This window comes from Lissotriton vulgaris, chromosome 2_1 (assembly GCF_964263255.1).
Source record: "Lissotriton vulgaris chromosome 2_1, aLisVul1.2, whole genome shotgun sequence".
NCBI classification, from domain to species: domain Eukaryota; kingdom Metazoa; phylum Chordata; class Amphibia; order Caudata; family Salamandridae; genus Lissotriton; species Lissotriton vulgaris.
The window spans coordinates 1,707,097,465-1,707,119,236 of record NC_141687.1 but is presented as its reverse complement, the minus strand read 5'-3'; the positions used below and the strand labels follow the sequence as shown (position 1 = coordinate 1,707,119,236).

Sequence of the window (21,772 nt, the reverse complement as noted above, 5' to 3'; positions counted from 1 at the left end):
ACATTGGAGACCCCCAAGGCCTCGGTGTCACTTGTGGGAAAGTCTCTTCTTTTTGTATACCACTAATGGAATCTCTGACTCCACAGCAGTGTGACGAGTCCTGCCATACATTCTGAATCAGTAGACAGACTCAGGCATGCAGGGCGTAACGCATGCATGGGGCAGGAAACAGGTGTGTATGGGACAGGCCTACCTGCAGCCTTCCCATATTGGCACTAGGCACCCTGCCAAGAGTGACATGGCAGATTTAAAGGGATTGTGCACAAAAGTTGCTATGGTACAAAATTCTGCAATTTAAGTTATCTTTTAGAAGACATTTGCCATGTTGTACAACAACTGAAAACAGTACAATACACAGAATGGTTAAAATTCCACTGTGCGTATTCGCAAAATCTGATGGCAATTAAGCCATTCGATCCACACTACTTCAGCTGAACATGGAAGGATGCAAGCTACTAAAGATAATTCTGTCCAGCAGGACGTTCACGTACGAGCGAATCCCAAGCAGGTTGCCAGGAATGGTGTACATTGCAAAGGTATACGACTTGGAGGGCGAGAAGTGACATGGATGAGATCCATGGGTTGGCCAGGTACAAACAGACCTATTAACATTTTGGCATCCTTTATCCCTGGGTTCACCCACTCGTTGGAAGGGTGCTGCCACCAGTGCCTCTGGGTATGTCCTCAGTGATGTTTGTCTAATCTGCATAGCGGCAGTATGTAGATGGAACGAAAGAAGGTTCTCCCTCACCCGTTTCTGGTAGGCCTTGCTAAAGGTGAAATCTTGAGGTTGAGGAAAGGTGTAGCAAAGGAAAAAGGAGAGGGCAGCAATGAAAAAGAATACTAAAAAAACAACATATTTAACAAAGACCAGAAGAATTTGGGACCGATATTGAAAAGCCAGAGACTGTGTGCAGCAGATTACAAGGTGATTGCACTAGAAAGAGAATCTGGTGTATTTACTGCTTCTGGTTGTAAAAATGTATCAGCATTACACACTTACTAATGCCTTCTGTAAAATGCGCTAAGGTCATGATTTGTATTTATTCATTTTCGAGTATTATAAAGCACCAGGATGCAGCTTTCTTCATACCAAAGAGCATGTTAATGCTAAAGTTTCATGGTATTTGATACTATATGTGTACTTTTGAAATGTTCTCTGTAATTTCTTCTATCCACCACGCAATGTAGGCCTCACTCCCATTTTAAACGTGGTCATTTTTTCCTATATGTGTATGTTGGGGGTGCTGTGCGTGTGCGCATGTGTGTATGTACATGCGTGTGCAGCCAGCATGACCTTTTAACATCTTTTTTACAAGTAACGACAAATAAGAACCTCCTCAGGCCTACTCACAGACCACGCAGCCAGAAAACATGGAGCTGCTGACCACTAGGGACAGCGATGTATCTCAGGTGAGGCTAACTGATAAGCTTATACCGAGATACCTTTTATAGAACCATTGACAGATAAGAGATGTTGCTTTCTGAGCTGTCGAGAGGTAGTCACTATTAAGGTTTGCACCTTCAATGGATAATGTCAGGTGATATACATCTGAAGGTGCAGCGAGGGGTGATGTAGTCCACACTGAGTATTACTTACTGCCTTGAAGTCCCGGTGTAGCTTGCTGTACTGCCACATGTTGGCTAGGAGGCTAGAGGCCGCGCGTGCAGACTTCTCGCTGTCAGGGCTGCAGGTGGAAGCAGAAGAGAAAAGCTATAGTGAGATACCTGTGGGTAAAAGGAGGCAAAAGAACCATGGAGTGGAGGGAAATGGGCCACAGGGAGATGAGGAGCCTAAAAGGCGGTAGTGGCCAGCACCAAATCAGTGGAAAATCAGGCCTGTGGCTCAGTCTCAGTTCTACTGGTTTTTATGATGAACTCAAACTGTCATCTACCCCCTAACCAGAAGATAGGGATTCGGGCCTTCGGCCTTGTCTGAGTTTGATAAATGAAGTACATTCCCATTCTTCTTCCATTCCTTTCTTTATGGAAGACCAGCTCTCTCATACATTGGGCTTTGGTGAGATCTTTTTTTCTCTCTGACTGACACCCATGTCCTCAGGTGCAGCTGGCTTACTTACACATGACGCAACAGTCCTCAGATAGGGTCAGTACTCTCTCACACAACTATCATCAGGCAAGGTCAACCCTCTCTCACGTATTATTATTATTATGCTTCTTATATAGCGCCAGAATCGACCCCCGAAGGGGTATCTCCGTGCTTGCCTTGGGAACCCGTCCTGGCTTTTCCCTGTGAGATAGCCCCTACAGGGCATCCCCAAGGTGAAAGCCAGGCATCCCGCCGTGGGGGGGCCGTTGTGGAGATTAAGCAAGCTTAATGCCCAGAGTTGCAGAGTGTGAACCCATGATTAGGTCAGGCACCGAATCGATAATTATCAAGTCCATGGACATTTGAGCTCAAGACCCTGCTGCGTCGGGAATTGAACCCTGGTCCCGGGTCTGACCTCTGCTTCAGGGTCTGCCTGCTCTAACCAGTGAGCCACACTTCTCCACGTACAGGTCCATTTACTCTCTCGCCTGCCCTCAGATAAGGTCATCTCTCTCATTCATGTGTTTTCAGGTAGACCCGGCTATCTCTTTCAGTCTCCTTTCCTCGGGTACAACTAGCTCTCTTCCAAACACATTCTCATGTTATGTCCCAAATGTCCCCTTCTCCTGTCCTCAGGTGACATCAGCTCTCTCATACGCGCCTGTCCTAAAGTAATCCTTTCATGTTTGGCCTCTGGTATTGAGGTAAGTAGCTTGCACATGTTTACCTTTTCTCCACAACGGACAACTCACCTGTCCCTCTTGCTCTTGATGTACATGAGCTTCCTCAGCCCATCAAAGTAGATGATGTCACGAACAGCAATAGGACTCTCCACTGTCAGATTGTTCAGCACAGCAATGATGTTTACCAAGACATCGGTAGGCAAAGGCCGCTCCCCGCTACTTGCTGGTAGCTTCTCCACTAGATGGCTCACCACCTTGGTTGCTATCAGGAAAGAGGTGTTAATGTATGGTGAACCTGATCCTCACAATCCACTCATGCACTCTGTCACAATCAGCAGAGTCGATCACACTGACATTTAGTAGAACGAATTCCACAGTTTATCCTGTGCCTCCAAAATTAAATAATTCAAATCTCTTTAGTTGCTAGTAAGGCACACAACCATGTATCAGGGGGTGTACTCGATAAGAAGATAACAAGGCAGTCCCAAAGTATTGGGGTTCCTTTACGGAACACGTTCAACCAAGGGAGGATGCATTCCAGCTTTATGTACACTTCACTGGTGAAAAATATAATTTATGAGGGAGGAGGCATGAAAGGTCAGTTGAGGACCCCTACACAGAGATTGAATCTTACACAGGTAGGACCAACCTGTACACTTCTGAAAGGTGTAGTGAGGTCATTCTGCCTAGCACTTCTACCTTCCTCTGCAGCACCTCACCAGCGTACAGTGTTGATTTCCAACAACAGCTATCAACAGCTCATTAAGTATACACAAATATTCAACCTTATACATCCACACACTAGTGAGGCAGCACAGTGGAGGCACCAGGAATGACCCCACACACAGGTCTCGAGTGTTGCACTGGCAGCCTTGACCAGAGGCTCTTGCAGGAATTAGAATGAGGCAATGTCTGAGGATGGAATGAGAAGGTGGCAATGACATGTAGTACGAAGAGGGTTATCTCATCTTCCATCACTACCTGATACCCACATCTTTAGAATGCAAAAGCTGCTCTGTCCAGCTGCACTACTGATTTGCCTTCCTTTTGCCAGATGTGCGTAGACTGATGTGGTCATTCAATGAGGCAAATTGTGCCGTAAACAATGTATGTTGCTTTTTCATTGTATGAGTGCTGGAGAGTGTGTGAATATAGAATAAACTTTATAAGGGATCCTAGTCCTGATTAAAGTCAGGGACTCTTTTCAGGGAGCTGTGTATGGTTGAAACGTCGACCCATGTGATGTGGGAGGCATAAACACCCCCTGCCCATCAACCATTCATTTTTAATCACCTTGCGGAGCCCCCTACAATAAAGAAAAATACCTTGGAAGTAGTCCGATATTTTTAACCTTCACTTAGGATCCCATATTCCTCTCCTTCACAAAAGTACTTCCCGAAAAACCGGGAGCTCATTCATCATTATAAGAATTTTTGTTGACTGTGGCAGGCCAATGACGAAGCAAGACGCGGAGATTATCGTGTGAGACCTTGCCTTACAATTCTGTATCATTTGATATCATTCCGAGGTCCTGTCTACTCTTAAGGACACAGATACTTGAGTACCCACTATTTGGGTAGTAGTCCACCACTGTTATTTGGGAAGTAACTGAAATGACAAAAATTGCTGCATGTTTTTTGTGATTATAAGATTAGACAGGGAGGGTAAATAGTGCTCTATCTCCCTCTTGTTCCCTGGATTTCAGGGCGTAGTTTGTTTTGAATTCAGACAGTAACCGCCAGGGTCACAAAAAGTTGTAAAGACACCAACCTACAGAAAGAAAAATGCAAAATAGTAATGAGAGCAAAGTGAGAAGCAGAAATTAAGATTTTAAAAGGGATATGGGAGTTGGATTGACAATGCCTCAGATGGGGCAAAGGGTTCCTGCCTCTGACCCCACACCTGCAATATCAGGTACTGGTCCAATAAGAAGGCAGAAAGGAAGAGAAAGAAGCTAAGATCCAACAAAAAGGTAGTTTATGCAAATTAAGAAAATAGGACTGGGAATGAACAAATACAACCATAAGTGTATTGTGGAAAGAAAATAAATCCCAAATACATAGTTATTAATAACCATTTAATAAAAACACACACACAAACACACAATTAAGACTCAAGAAATAATTCTAACACCCCAACAAAAAACAGCTATATAACCATAAAGCTAAAAAGGAAAGGGAAAGTAGATTATGTAAAATGAACCACTGAGATTTACCAATCCTGTTGCTTCCTACATAGCACATCAGCCATCAGAGGCCAACCAAAGCAACAAATTGTTTATTATTAACCCCCTTCCATGCTGATGACGGCCGGGAGCCGTCATGGCACACAGTGCTCGTGTGCTGATGACAGCTCCCGGCCGTCATGACCACACCTGCGATTGGAATGTGTCGCGCAGAATCGCGGCCGCGCCCAAGGGGTTAAATTACAACCTTCATTTGACAGCACTCAAAAAAAGACTGGCACTCAACAATAGCCTTCAACTGTGGGTTTCAAGTGAATCATGACTCAGTAGCCCTCCCAGTGCATTCTGGTCAATATGGTCCATCTTTTGCAAAGTTGGAGTTCTTGCAATGGAATCAAATCTTGGTAACTATTATTTTCTTCCAACATTTAAACTTTGTAGCTTGATAATTATGAAATTCTTCCAATTTTTCATTTTCTTAGACCATGACAAACTGGGTGGAGAACAGCAGCTACTGTGTGCCACAACTGTTTGCAGCTTAAAGTATATGAAAAGGTGCCTTCTTAACTGGTCCAAACTGCAGGTAGATATAACTAAATTAGCCCCATACTTCGAACACCATTCACTTCTACCCATTCTAACCAGAATAACGTTCAGAATTTGCTGTTTATAAGCCCCTTGCTCCACCAGTACGTCTCTTTTTCCCATATTATGAGTGACACACATGCGGCGCAAGGGGCTAGTAAATAAGCCCCATAGTCATGATGCAGTGTACATCAACGCACTTCCCTTCCCAAACTAAGAGGCATATTTACAATGCCCCTGTAGCACTTTTACATTGCCGGGGTGTCACTTTTGTGGCGCTCCAGAGGCGCAGTGTGCCGGCCCATATTCACAAAGCCAGGCTAAGCCACCCTGCGCAGCTTTTCATGGCCTTGTAAATATGGAATAATGCAATGCCTTACTCTGCATGGAAGGGGCGTTCCACAGGTGTTCTCACGCAACACCCCACTGCCCCAAATTAACAACATAGTGTAAATCTAGGACAGCGCAAAAAATAATGCCTTTCCAAAGAAGGTGTAACGAGGAAAAATGTTTTACTTTCTTCTTGTTTTTTCTGCAGCACACATAGAAAGAAGAAAATGCCTCCTTTGATTGTTTTTGTGCAGGAAGGTGTCTTTTCCTGTACAAAAACAATCATCCAATAACAGACACCCTTGAACTGTGGTGCAAGGGTGCCTGCTTTGTGCTCGGCTACAATTTGTGCACCAGCAGAAAGGACAAGAATGCACCCGTATCTTGTAGATATGGCGCATTCCTGCCCTTTTCTTCTGACATAGGGCAGTGCAACTAGAAGGCTTGCGGCTCTGCTCTATACCAAAGTATTGTAAATATGCCCCAAGGTTTGCACAGAAATGCAGAAACAGCACTACTTGCATTGCATATTGCCATTTTTTCGAAATAAGAATTAGAACAGATTAATGCAGAAATGACTTTATCACAAATTTTTCAATGTGTGGTGTAAGCAGCATGCCAACTGTTGTATTTCCATTGCATTCTGGTACTCGTAGTCCAGACATTATCTTGGACCTCAAGCTAACAGCACTGGGATTCAAGTAAAGAAATTCACCACTGGAACGCCTGCCTGCCTTGGAGCTCTGCCTTTGGAGCTCTTGTTCGCCTCGGATTCTAAATCTGATTCTGAATGAGGCGCTGCCAGTGCCAGATCACCCAGCTGCTACCACATCACTGAGGGACTGAGCAGAAGGCGCACAGGAAGCAGAGTACTGGCCGCTACATGCCTGTGAAGCGCTGGCATCAACAAGGAGGAAGAGCGAACTGTCAATCGGGGATAAACCCAATCTGGCATATAAAGGATTACGGGCTGCATTAAAGGCTTTGGATCAGGTGCCCCACATCAGTGGTCTTCAAACATTTTAATGCAACCCCCCCCCCCCTCCCCCAATGTTTAAAAAAAATATTCTACTAAACTGGCAATGTTTAAATATGTCTGGACTTATTTAAGAAGTGCAGTTAAGTTCTGTACCTTTTTTAAGAATGCAATCAAATACATGATTGCCAAACATACTATTCTGGTCAGGCAGGCCTTTCTAACATGTAAAAGTATCCTCAGTGTGATTATTAGAAATGGGGATGGGAGGTTGAAGAATATTTGGAGCCCCTTCCCTTTCAGTTCAAAATCAAGTTTATTGAAGAAGAGCATGGTAATAATACAAATCAGGGACAATACTAAAAGGGAGCAATGGTGGAGAAATAATAAGAAGGGAGTAGGGGAGAGGGGAAATAAAATCTTACAATGATGGAGTAATAAAAAGGAGAGCAATGCAATTCAACACAATCAATACAACATACAAAATATAGAAGTGAATCATATTTGGGAAAGCACAAAAAATAAAGGGCATAATAAATAAGTAATGTAATAGAATGCAAATACGGCTATGCAGTAAAATAGAATGGTTAAATAGAAAGTAATGTGAAGGGTATCAAGGAGGTTTAGGTACTTCCTGCTGCGCAGGTCGAGGGCGAAAAGAACGGAGTGCACATTTATCTAAATACAATGTAATAGGAAGCCATAAGTCAGCACGTTTAGTTGCCATCTGTGGAGGAAAAACAAAAGCAGTATCGAGTCTGTGGTTGTGAACTACATTACACCACCAAGCTTTAAAAGTAATACTGGATGTAGACTTCCAATTGATCGTGATCTGTCGAAAGGCAACCGCTAATAATAAATCAACAATTCGAACATTAAGGTCATTACAGTCCCAACAAGGAGACAGGCTACCCAGGAAAACATGAGCATTTGAGAACACCTTCTCCCAGCCAGGATATAAAGGACGAAAGATGTTTATGATGGCCCATTACAGAGTGGCTTGCTGCCCCCACCCCACTGCTGAAACAATGTTATCAGCATAATGCTTCTTTTGGCAGAGCCTGACGCCCCTCTTGGGATCTATTGAGGCCCACATAAGGGAGGTCTCTCCCCAGACAGAAGACCCCTGCCCTCCATACTCAGGGCCGTTTCACTGCAGGTGTTCACATTCAGCCTCCTCAGCATCTCTAAGGTAAACCGTGTTTCTGAAGTTTCTCTCCTCTGGACACCTTCTCTTCTGCCACAGTGTCCTATTTAGCATCTGACCAAATGCCCCTGACAGGTGCTTCTGCACAGTCCAAGAGTCCAGTACCCAGGCCTGCGGGAGGGACGTGCAGTCCAGGCGTCTCGAGGCTTCTACCTACGTCCGCCCCTGTGAGTTGAGGCAAACAGGAAAAACAAGAGCACATCATTTACAATGACATTTCCGTCCTGTTCATCGGCCGGAAATGATATGTGTAATCATGCAGGCGAAGCCGTTGTTACCTGCCTGCTGGCTCGATCTAAACCAGGTAATGTGCTATGCTGTAAATTTGTATTCATGTGGGAAAGCTCGGCGTTGCCGCCACTAACCTGTACGTGTGATGGAAAATAAGTGTATTATTATTGGCAATTATTGAAATTAGTTTATTGTTTATAACGTGGTCTTCTTCCCATGTCAATGCATTCATTGCTTACGAATTTCACCAATGAACGAACACTGATTTTATATCTGATTGTTTTATATGTATTTTTGATATTGAGAATGGTCATATTTTTAATAATTTGAAGCAATCAGAAACAATACACATTGTCACACTGATATTTCGATACATCTAATCTGCTGTATATCCCAGCGCAAAAGAAAGATTAGAGGCATTGATGCCTTCCTTCAGGTTAATTTACATGAACTGGAATGCGAGCATAGCAAATTACCAGTTTCAGCCCAAAATGGAAGAGCTTAAGAACCGCCAGAAGACGGCAGACAGGGCACTGTGCCACTGTCTGCATGCATTTAAATATCGCAGATGCTGGGCTTTAAGTGGAGGGGGTCCTGCCGGGTCTCAGACCTGCCGTAATAAAAAGTCGACTTTGGGTATATGTATGTATCAGTGATCGAAGTGGGCGGGATAGGCAGAGCACGGCGTGCCCCTACTTCTTTAATTCCAAGCATTTCGTTCCCCAACTTTTTTATTTTGAAAATGCGTCCCAGGACGCAAAAAAACCGCCATCGCCTATAAATAAAACTCTGTGTTCGTGACGGGCGGGGTGCAGAGAAGTAGCAGGACTCTGTCTTTTCCTTCTTGCCCAGAGAAGACAAAGACAGTGTACACTTCTGTTATGCCGCTTCAGCTGCCCTCCACTCTTTCCTTCTTCCCTTCTTCCCTCTCTTTCTGTCAAGCAGTTCTTCTCTTTAAAAAACCGTGACTTCAAGACGGGGTTCTCACTCTCTTTCCTCTCCTTTCTTTTATTTGCTCCCTTATGAAATGGATCCAAAAAAGAGAAACGCTTTTGCAGGAAATTACGTATTTTTCTGCCATTTTAATTCCAAAGTGCAGCATCTGTAATAACAGGTTACAAATATGAAAAATAACTAAATATAATACGACAGAGTGGTAGAAAACTGGCTAGATGGATTTTATTCACACCCAAACACATTAGCGCCACTTTTACAGAGTTTGCCAGTAAAGCGCTATGTTTGTTTTCTTGTCTTTGTTTTCCCTGGGCTTGCAACTAGTGCACCGAACCTGAGGGTACTGCAATGTGTGGATTGAAAAACAAAAATGTATACTGCGGCTGTGCGTCCAGAGATGTGTTCTTTTTACCATGCTGCTTGCGTTTTGTAAGGATGTAATCAATTGTCATTGAAATGGGCCAATTAAGGGCCCTGTAGTCATGACCTTAACCTTTCAGGCAAAAGCACTCACTGATTTCTGACTAGTGAGTGTAAAAGCGATAAGGTAACCATATTATTCCTGCTTACATTTCACATGGTTTGCCAAATTTTGCATTCCCTATTGGTGTTTGTTTTTTCCAGGATGGTGTTACTTTTTTTGTAGGCCGCATATTGCTCTTGTCTAGTGCATAATTTAAATTGAGCCGCATCCAGGTGTTTATAGCCGGCAACAATTGGGTTGTAGTTGAAGGCATTGTGAGTCTTTCTTAGTGGGGCAGTACGGTGTTCACTAGGGGGAGAGGATGCGGCACTATGGCCAGAGCTGTTGAATTTGGAACTGAGGAACCAGGTTCAGCCTTCATGACCAGTCCACCAGACCACTCTCCTGCGAGAGCACAATCCCATGCTAGACCTTAGAAGGCTTCACAACATCTTAGAAGTCTAGGTGTCTTCGCACCAGCAGGTGGACCCTAGCATGACACGTCTAGGTTAACCTTCAAGGCTTGTCCACCACTATCCATACTGAAGTTCACCTCCAGTCTTGCAGCACACCCTAGAACAACAGTGACTCTGTCACTGAGGTCACAGGACCCTTGAGAAGGGCCAGCTCTAGGGCGGTGCAACCAATACGACCGCACCGCGTGCTGACTGTGGGTGGAGGCATTATGTTAACAAGTATATTATGGTTTTAAAAGCACTTGCTGACTCCTTCCTGGCCTCCAGCAATTTTCAGCAACAATAAAAATGTCATGATGACTCTGGGGATTAATGTTCTTCCTAGAGAGAGATCTGAAATTTGTCTAGTGGAAGTTTTGACTCATGGAAAGATAGCTCAGAGGGTTAATGTGCCTGCTGCAAAGAACATGTACCATGCAGATCACAAACTGCACATAATCTAAATAGGTCAGTGGGCTACTGCTTTTGTCAGAGAGATTCTTTTGTTACTTGCAGTTAATAAGTTAAAATCCTAACATAAAACCATGAGCTATTAACTGCCATCTAAGAGCCACATACAAACTGCAAGGTATAAATTAGAGAGTTATGTTTTTTTCCCAGTCTTTGATTATCCTAATGTTGCAAAAAGTGTTCTTTTCGACAGAAATCAATTCAGATTATTAAGGAGAACCCCCAACCATGGTATTACGTTTTAAATTCTGAGTTTGTGTTTCTTCAGACCAATCACTATTAAACTATACGACCTACTAGTATGGATGTCATGTGACTCCTACACCTTGTAGTCCTTTGTCTTAAGTAACATTTTCTAAACAAAGATTTACACACATATTGATTGTCTCTGTGTAATGTGTGTGATGTAAAGTGCTCTGACACCCTACAATGGTATGAGTGGCGCTGTAAATCAAATTAAATGCATCTGAGAGAGAGTGTGGTTATGGAGACTTGAGAGGCTCTGTTAAAGGGCGGTAGTGATGGAATCCATGGCAGAGGTGGTCATTAGGGGGCACTAACAAACATTAATGCACAGGGCCCCACCAGTGCTAAGGCCGCCCCTTCCCTTGAGGCCTGCCTGCCTCACCTATAGGTACCTCAATGGGGAACAACCTTTACAACGAAGGTTTTACAACGCGGTACTGTTACCACGCAACTTTTACAACGCAAGTCGTTACAACGACTTGCGCTGGGGGGCGCTCCAGCATAGTAAATAGTTTAATTTACTATCCAACTCCTTCCCTACTATCCACGGGGACTGGAGTTGGAATAGTAAATTAAAATATTTACTATCCAGCACCCCACAACGCAAGTCCTTGTAAAAGTTGTGTAGTAACAGCACGCATTGTAAAAGTACGCGTTGTAATGTCGTACATCCGACCTCAATTGGCCTTGTTTCAGCAGTAGTAGTTGCAACTCACCAGGGATTGGCAATGCAGGATTTTTACACACACCAAACTCAGTTCGCAAACTTCACAGTCTCTCTGCTTCATTCACAAGCACTTTTAACATGTGCTGCCTGCTGTGGGGCCACTGGGATTAATTATGCAGCAAAGGAGGACATAATTTTGCCGCAGAGTTGACTAAATCATGCATTAAAAAAAGGCTGCAGCCTAATTCAGTATATTTTCTGATATTTAATTATTTTGACATGTGTACAACATGCTAACAGTCTCTGGAAAGGTTTTGTCTATTTGTACCAGTGTAACATACAAATGTAGCAGTGAGAAAGGTGATCAGTCAACCTTTGCAATAGGCCATCCACTCCGCAGCAACACAAGTCCCATTTTTTATTAACTTTTGATACTTTTGAGCTACAAACAGTTTATTAGTTTAAATGGTCAGATCATGTAGCAGATCTTGCATTATGAGGCAAATATGGCAGAGCCATAATTATATAGAAAGCATTTGCTAACTAGGATATTTTGCCATTCATGTTTGAACTGCTGTTGTGCAAAAAGGGAGAAGTGCTAATGACAGAAACTCCATGGCTCGGGGACAAATGGCTTATGCTTCCACATTTTATCGTATTTGGGACAGTCTGGGATTAGAAGCATATCCCACTGTTTGAATGAATTTTAATATCAATAACTCATTTTAACCGTAAATAATCATGAGTATCCATTGGTTGATTAAACTAGGCAGTGAAATGCCAAACAGATACTAAATATTGGGATGGTTGTGCATTCTGGCCACTCCTCTGGCTCCGCCCACTGATGCAATCCTTGGTTATTTCCCCCCTCTGATTCTCCGCCCACAGTTCCCCTACTTTTTCCCCCCCACTGGTATGTATATGGTATTTCTATAGCATGAACCTAGCCAAAAGGCAGAGGAGCAGGCACCTAGGGAGAGGAGAACAGGGATAAGAAAGAAGATGAAGCTCTGGGACAAAGGCGATAAAACACCGGCTGCACAGCACCCTGATCCCTTTCCTGCACTCAGCTGCCTTGGCAAAAGGCAGGGACACACACACAGAGGAGGTGCTTTTGGACAACGGCTGTGTTGGGACGGTAATATTCAACACCTGACGTAGCTGGCCTGCTGTTTACATCACGGAGGAGGAAGAGAAGACTACTGGCAGCAGCTGCGGTTCCTTCTATGGTTTTCTTTTTGTCAGCCATTTTGAATAAATACCATTTCGCAATGTAAGCCACAAGTAAACAAGAGTATCCACTTTGTTTCAACTATAATCTTTTGCAGATGTATTGAGCAATTATAATAAATAAACAACAGTAACTAGAACAGCTTCTTCCTGCTGGAACAAGGCGTGTTTCCTGTGCTCCACTTTGGTGTACAGTTGGTGCATGAAAACAATAGAATTGTATTTTTATATGGCAGTCCTTATTCAGTTTCCTCGAATTAAAAATAATAGGTTTTACTATCAGCCAATGCTATGGCTGCCATTTTATTGCCTTTCATCAGAACAAAGGCGTAGATGGCCCTGCGGAGATTCAAACCTTTGAGAGAGACACACACATTCTGTCTCACGAGAGCTCACTAATCTATCTTACTACCAGGCCCAGGTTTATATGAAACAGCCAGATGCCATAAACTAGTACTATGTAAAGCCGAAGGTACTTAGTAAAAAACTCCCAAACACATTAGTGTTTCACTGATTCTCAGATGTTTGGGCGTTGGTTAGCTAGACTGCAAATAAAGGTAATTAGGGTTAAAGCACACTGTCAGTCAAGCACATGTGGCTGACTTTCGCCCAGGCCTGGAAGCTTATACCTGTACCAGTCACCTGGGAAACTAGAGGCTTTATATAAAACAGAAAGCAGGGGCGGCCTTAGGCATGTGCAAGCTGTGCACCTGCACAGGGCCACCAAACTCCAGGGGCCGCCACGCCAATATATATCCTTAATATAATAATCCTCTGAAAATGGATACATATTTGCGTGGCGGCCCCTGGCAGGGATTTGGCGACCTCTGGCTCTGTTCCATTCCAAACACCCGGACCCCCCCATCTTCATTGGCCTCTGCTCTCCGCCCCGCCCGGACCCCCTCTTCCGGAGCTCCCTATCAACGCTCCCTGCCCAGGGCCACCATGAGCCTAGAGCCGCCCCTGCAAAAAGCCTCTATATTGGAGAAGAGGCCCATTGCCCAAGTAGAGGACTGGTGTCTGTTGACATGGTTTACTCATAGCTGCCACACTTAACAGGGATATGTAATGCTGGACACTTCACTTTAACTTTCCCGTATCCTCGGTCCCAGTATCGAACTGCTTAGAAACTTGTTAAATGCACATCTATTACTATACACCTAAAGAAAAAAATAAGTTAATGATACTAGGCTGAGTTCATAAATCTAGAAATTACCTCACAAAATTCGAGTACATCAAACAAGAGATTTAAAGGCAGAATTCTCCGAAAATCCTCTTCCTGGAACAAAAAAATCTTCCAAATGTGTAAAAGCGTTACGAGACACACTCACTAGACTAACATTCAAATGCCAGAGTTGTAGAGTGGCCATTTCGGCCCTGAGTTTATTTCAAACGTAGGTGCTGACAAACCAAGTGATACAGAAGATTGCGAAATTGTCAATGTGGTGCAAATCAAATAGATAGTCTATGCTGCAGTTTATATTATTTCCCCCTGGGACAGAGAGCTTCAGAAAATCTACTGACTGGAATTCTGACGAAAACACCATCCATTGCAAGAAAGTAATGCCCACACCATCCCAAGGAGAATCCGCTCAAAGCAAAAGGTTCAAATTTATCTTGAAACCGATATCAACGTTTAGAAGGGAAAAGAATATTCCCACATATCTATTGGCAGAGGAGTATGACCGATTGGAAATTGATTCCAATTCTTTTAGCAGCAGATCAAGATACACTTGATACCACATTCTACACACCGCCTCAAATCCAGTCATTGCCGCCTCCACTGTACCACTCTTTGGCCTCTATTTTCGTGGTGAGAATCCTACCCAACTGGGCAACCAGTCAGCCTACTCAGTTTTTCAATCAAAGACTCAACGCTTACCAAATCAGCAAAAGAAGAATAGTTGTACGGATTGCCCATATGTCACACACCTGTTGCGAAGTACCACTGAATACATTTTACTGAGAAATATGAACTCTACAAAACACAAACTGCATCAATTATTTGCCCATTTGTTTTATATTAAGTACATTTCATAATGAGCTTCTCAGCCCTGCAGCTTGTCTTTAACTGCAAGCATTCTACCTAAAATTGATTGAGGTCCACTAGCCACACAAGTACACGTTAGTCATTGTGGTCCGCATTATTATTTTACAGTCATGGATTTACTTCCTCACACAGGCTGTACACACAACTAAACTAGTATGGTCCATTAAGCACTTCTCCATAACGTGCATAGTGGTGCTCATAATCTTCCACGCTGATTCAAACACTGATACCGGTGTACACTATTGTATGCAGGCATTCTAGCGATCACTTTGCACATTCTGCAACACGTGCACTTGCACTGATGGTCGCTAGGAAGCAAATCTTGTTCACTATTGTATACCCATGCTAGATTTCACTATAAAATACTCGAGTTCAATACTTAATATCTTAATATAACACACTCCACAACATACACATATGTTTTTGTATGAAACACATATACAGTGAGTATGAGATAATCCAGCAAATACATCCATACACTGTAACACTCATGCTACACTTCACTATTAAACACTCCACATGATATTTACAAATCTGCAGTGCTATTTCAACACTCCAGCGCATGCACGCATGCAGGCTCCTTCACTAGCCCACCCCTCCAGATGCACCTACACAAGCACGGCGCCCGCATTTACACAGTGCTGGTTCTTATTGCACACCCTGAGTGAACGGTACTCACACATGTCATCCTTGTTGCGCGCATTGCGGGACAGGTTTCGGATGAGACCAGTCAATGAGCGGAGCTGCTGGTTGTCGGCCGTGCGCACTCTGTCCAGCACAGGGTTCAGGATGCGCTCTTGTTCCAAGGCCACTCTGCTCAGGACACTCGCCCACTGCGGGAAAGAGATCACGGGGCATTAATGCGGCAGTGTGGATTGTACAGAGAGAGTAGCAGAAGGTCTCAAAACACTGCAGGATCTTCGCAGCGCTCTGGCCTGGTGGAAAAGGTCCCAATGCACACTGGTTTTCACTGCATGGTTCTTACTTTATTGCCCCCTCTACCTTTCCTCACCACAAAGTGTATGAGGAACCAATCTCTTCTCACTGTCATCTTGTCCTCTTTTCCTACTGACCAGAGTCCTCCCAGAGTTTCGGACACCTTCAAACTTACTGTTAAGTTCAAGGTCTATCCTGCAGCATGAGATTAATGCTCCCTCTATGTGACCAGGATTGAAGGTATCCTGACCAGACTGCACCCAGGCCCTTGGCAGACAGAACCCACATGTCACAAGACCCTTAAAAAGGTTAAGGCAAAACAGTTTTTCTCCCCTCACTGGAATCTTAAATACAGTTCGAGGTCGCACACAGTTCCCTAAATAGTGTAGCAGCCCATCTGCCCCTAGGTTAACCCAGCATCTTACTTCCACACCCTCTGACCTCCCTGCACAATGCTGCTAGCAACAAGTGTTTGAATGACCCTCCGGGTGTAAAGTTTCACTGTGCTCCACCAAGCTGCTTCGATAACTTTATGCTGCGCTGTTGTAAGGAGGGTTATTCTGAACCACTGAGATGATACAAAGGAGCATTGTATTCAGTTCTTATATATTTATGGTTAGAAGTAACAACCACAATGTGCAGAAAGATTTGAAATTCTGCGGGTGCTTCTTCGAGGCCGGTGGGATGGGGATGAAGGAGAGTGTTTTTTTCTGAATAAGAAAAGATTGATTTTGCTTCTGATCAAAGGACGACTCTGGAACCTTGCAAACCAAGTTAGATTCCACGTCAGGCTGACTATGTTGTACTAACATCCTGCTTTATAGTGAGGTCATGATTTAAAAGTGGCCCCCACGGGAGAGAAAATTTGCGGAAAAATGTTGTGACACTCATCGAAGCCCATGGGGACAATGCACCCTATGCTGGGCTTCAGGGCTGAGATATTCTGTTGTCTGCCCTCGTAGTTCACCATTGCAAACCCTTGCCAGGGGTGTAGAGCGTGTGCTTGCATAGATGAAACCTACACATACGAGTACCAACTTCTCAGCTCCAAGAAAGGCCCGGATTCCACATTATGTTCTGGTATTGCCTTATCCGTGACAATACAATACTCCTGAAATCCAGCAGTCTAGACCAGCTAAATTCCGAATTCTGACCCCCACTATCCTTGGAAAACCAACTCCTGTATCCCTCCCTGGGCCTTATTGGGTGCTCACTCCCCCTTTAGCCTCTAGGGGATACAAATAAATGCCATTCAAGGCAGGTCTAAGAGAATGTTCGGGCAGCAAAGACATATGCGCAGAGGTGGTATTTCCTGGCACCCTATGAGATAGCTCTATTTTATTTGCTGTTACTGCTGGTCTGTATAGCTCAGCATTCACCAATTGTTTGACCTCTTGGCGCATTGTGCAGGCATTGACCCTTGTTAATTCACCCACAGAAGGTTCTCCACAATCAGAATTTCATTCCTGAACCGCACTGTTGTGAGTGGGTAGTGTGGCCAGTCTAGGTTACCCTTGTGGAGGCGTCCCAGAAAATGGCCATGACAGCGTCTGTTCAAATCCGTATGAGACTGGAGTGTGTGCATTAACTTGTTTGCATGTTGGTTTGCAGTCGGGGTTTTAGGACCTTCTGGCTGACCACTGCCAGCTGTGGTACTACTGACACAAATTTCTCCCAGTGGAACTCTTCCGGGTAAAGAGGTGTTACCCTTGTATGTCACTCTCTAAAGCATGGAAGCGTCACCGGAACAGACACCTGGGAAAACTGTGATGAGGTCTTGAGTATTAAAAGCAGAGTCTAGTCACGGCTGGCAGGGCCATCACAAGAGGGGATACATGAGATCTCATGCTTTTCAGGTCCCCGTGCAGCTTCAGCAAACGCCGATTATAGATTTTGAGATGAAAGGCAGCTTGCCATTTTCATGAAGAAAGCAGCTTACGTGGCTCCCACACTAGATGGCAGCAGATGCCATGGTGTCTCTTTTCTTCAAGGACGTTCTTTTTATACGTAAAAAAACAGATGCACCTGGCAAAATGGAAGACATTTCCATAGCAGAAACCCCTGACAAGCCCGAGTCTAGCGTTACACACCTTCAGTGCCCAGGGAAGGCCCACTACTTGATTTCAATGTCTCTGTACTTCAAGACTTCCATGGATTTTAACCAATAAAAAACTTCCCTGCCCCAAGCAACCCTTGCTTCTAATTCTACCTTCAACTGTGGCCCAGTGGTACACGAATCTATGGAATCTATGTGAGAGTTCACACTATAGAAATTGTGAGGAGGCGGGTTAAAGGCAGTCTCCTGCATCACAGGGAGTCACTCTGGTCTGCTCTAGCATCGTTCAAGATCTGTACCATGGTTTCTATCAGGTCCAGATTCCTCTCACTGCCACTCCTCACACCAAATTCTACTTCCTTCCTTTCCAAGTTTTCTTCCTTTTTCCTCCTGCCTCCCATTATCTTTTCTTCTCCCTTCCTTTATCCTAAAGAGACGTCTATTGACAGATACGAACAGTGATCAATTCGAGTACAGTGAAAATCTTCCATTTTGAGGTCGGTCACTCAGTCCCCAAGCCTCCTTCACTCCCGCCCTCTCTCCCCTTCCTGGCCTCTCCTCTTATCCCTCTGTTCCTTCTTTCATGTCCCCTCTAAGCACTTTGAGACAACATGAGATGGCATAAAGGGTGATAGACGTAGCATGCCATGATATCATATAGATCACAATAGGTTGATGAACCCTCACTCTACAGTCCCGAGGCACAGGTGATACCCCTGCGTTTTAGGCCCCCTCATTGGGCAGTAGTTGCATTTGAGACCCTTGCCATGTAGATCCCCTGGAGTATGAGACTTTTAACCTTGATACCTCCCTAAGAATGCATCCCACTCGGGGGTCCAACCTGAATATAAGTCCACCCTACAGAGTCATCGAGACCCATTCTCTCCCTCTCCAGCCCTTTCTTCTGCTCCCACCCAGAGTCTGAGGATGCCTCACCCTGCGATCCCCGGCAGTGATGTTCTGCAGTGCTCCAGCAGCAGCCTCCGTGGTGTGCTTGTTGAGTTCACATTTCTGCAGGACGCGATTGTAGAGGCCCAGAATCTGGGGGTTCCAGAGCCACTCCATGCCCTTGGGGTCCTTTGACACCTCAGTGAAGGTGGCCATGTCTGTGTTCATGTGCTGCTGCAGGGAGTAGAGAAACAGAGCTTTGTAACCCATCTTCCTGTATCAGGGCTTCATCACACACTTACCAACGATGAACCGTACCGAGGGCTTCTCGTACAACTAGGATTTCTCTTCCCATCTCCCACAGGTAGGGCTTTACCACCCGTCTACAACAGCTAGAGGTTCACTCTCCATCCACAACTGACAGATTCATTGCCCATCTACCTCAGCCAGAACTTCATAAACGAACTAGCACTGCCCTCCTTTCAATGATGCACCACAACAAAGGCTTCACCATACCTCATTTTTTGTTTGATCTGTTTATTAAAGATTTTGTCATTGTGGACATAGATAGAAAGTGGTACATCATCTTAAAAAACACCATTCAAAACCAGTAGGTAAATAACATGTACGAATCACAAATTAGCTGTACATTAGCTTAGTTACATCTGTTAAATTTTCATGTCTAAGCTTTACACATGACATATCCCATCCATCATATGACCTCCACCCACCTTTCTGCATGATGCACCATCATATTATAAAACAATAAGACTGGATCTAAACAATACTCTTCTATCACAAAAATTCTGTGCTCATGGCTTTACTCCGCCAATTCACATTGATCCAGTCTGCACGCCAAACACTTGTATATAAAAACGAATCCCTATTGTGGGAAAAAACTATCGGGAAAGGGATAGGAAGAGAAATAGGGCCGCAGAGAGGTGTGGGAGGGAATAGATATCCCGCTGAACCCACAGGGGGTCTCAACAACCATCTTATAGATGCACATCCTAATATTGAGTAGAAATGGCCGTCCGGTATGGGGGCGGAAGGAAATCCTACCATGCAGTAATTCGAAGCGCAAGTCACAGACCCAACCAATGAAACTTCACCATACCTCATACCACACTTTTGGGCTTCATCGCAAATCTATGACAGCAAGGGTTAAACCACCAATCTACTACTGCAAGGGCTTAACCACCCATCTACAACAGCTAGGGCTTTACCACCCATTTAACAATGCCACCAGGCCTTATTGAATGATGTATCACATCCAGGGTTTCATCATCAGTGCACCAGAGCCAAAGCTTTATCAACAATGTGCCACAGCCGGGCCTCGCCACTAATCTACTGCTCCTCCCCATCAAATGGTGCTCTTTTCATTTCTGCCTACTCCTATTTCAGTTGGTCTACTCCATTTAGGCCACCCCATTTAGTAACTTCACCATCTCGTTCACCCCTGTGCAGAAGATACAGACAATTTCTTCTCAATTCCATTACACTCCCACACATTCAGATTCATATCTCCGCCTAACAGCAATCTGCCATTGGGTGGTCCTTTGATCACTCTTAGTGAACTCCTCCAAAGAAGGGATTTGCTTCCTGAATCCCCTCTTTCGCACACTCTATCCAACTATATCACCTCAACATTTACCCATAACACCCATTCCAGCTCGACCCGAAACCTCTTTAAATGTGGTACATCCCATGGCTGGAGTGATTCAAATCCACCACAACTATTGTAGCCAGGTTTCAGCTGCTGAATATATATACAATTGTTATTTATGTTATGTTATTTATTTATTTCTATAGCGCACGGCTACTCAAAAAGAGTATCCCGGCGCTTTATTGGAGAAAGAGACAATACTGCAACATACAAACATAACACCAGATAAAAAACTAACAGAAGAGTGGGCCAGAGATTCACGGAAGACCGGCTACTGAGTGAACAGCCAAGTTTTAAGGCCTTTCCTAAAAGCCAGTAGGCTGGTGGCTCCCCGCAGGGCCAGTGGTAAAGAGTTCCACAGCTGAGATGCCAGCAGTCCATAGGAGCGGCCTCCGAGGCGCGCTTTCTTTACCCGGGGGACAACAGCAAGGTGCAGGGCTTCCGACCTCAGAGACCTGGTCGGATGATAAAAGACCAGTCTCCCTTCCCATGCAGCCTGATCAACTTGTGTGTCATGATCAATATGGACAAATTCAAGAGCCACCTATTTTGTCTTGTCCAATTGCGATTAAATTTCCAAGACAACCCCTCTTTATTCTTCCCTAACACCTACCGTTCCTACTAAATGCAGATCATAAGGAGGGCTCCACTTAAGCCTCAAACCCCAGCCCGTAAAGCCGTCTATGGCACTGCTCCAACATTCCGTGGGCATAGCCTTACCCAAAACATCCAAGCTCAAAACCTCCTTTCTTCAAAGCCACTTCACACTGCGACTGGTTTCTGATAATTCTGCCTGCTGGTATTTCTCCACTGAAACACATGCCCTACTGGCATACGAGCCACCACTCCTCCCCCAGTTCAATTCCATCCTAAAAGTTCAGTTCTCATTCTGGATAAGCATAACCTCATGTCCTGCCCACTCCACACTCTTTTTACCTCTTCTGCCCAGCTTGCAACCCTGCTCATACTCTTGTAAATCAATTCTCCCTGCTGTAATGTAAAGTATATGACATAATCAATACATGTAATGTCATTTTTTGTGTTGAAATTATTCACATATTGCATCATCCATCATCCTCTTACATATGGCTCTAAATGTACTTACAAAAAATATAATTGTCTTCAAATGTTTAGAAACGCTTCCATACAAAAGCAAAATGCCACTAGCAGGGATGGGGCTTCAACACACATCTAATAGAAAGCAGGCTTCCTCACTCATCTCCCCAGCCATCGCTCCAAAGCTATTGACCACCGTCACTGGCATGGCTTTAGCGACATGGATTCCCTAAGCCTTTACTGCAGTCAGTGAGGGAGATTCATCCAAACTTACCAGCCAGTAGCAGGGATTCATCAAGCACTTACCACAGTCTATGATAGGGTTTTTTATGTTTTGTTTTGTATAAATGCCCCTGTTTTTGTGCCATCCAAGCCCTGCTGCAGTGT

At 44.4% G+C, this 21,772-nt stretch overlaps 1 protein-coding gene across 2 annotated transcripts in view; it reads right to left on the bottom strand.

Annotated features, from left to right (window-relative positions):
- PKP3 (plakophilin 3) overlaps window positions 1-21,772 on the bottom strand; it is a 166,376-nt gene that overhangs the window by 8,662 nt on the left and 135,942 nt on the right. For both annotated transcript variants that reach the window (XM_086957694.1, XM_086957695.1), the window contains exons 10-13: window positions 18,712-18,897; window positions 15,463-15,616; window positions 2,803-2,995; window positions 1,601-1,688 (exon numbers count right to left, since the gene is read on the bottom strand). In XM_086957694.1, the coding sequence (XP_086813820.1) occupies window positions 1,601-1,688; window positions 2,803-2,995; window positions 15,463-15,616; window positions 18,712-18,897 (621 nt within the window). The remainder of the gene's footprint in view (window positions 1-1,600; window positions 1,689-2,802; window positions 2,996-15,462; window positions 15,617-18,711; window positions 18,898-21,772) is intronic.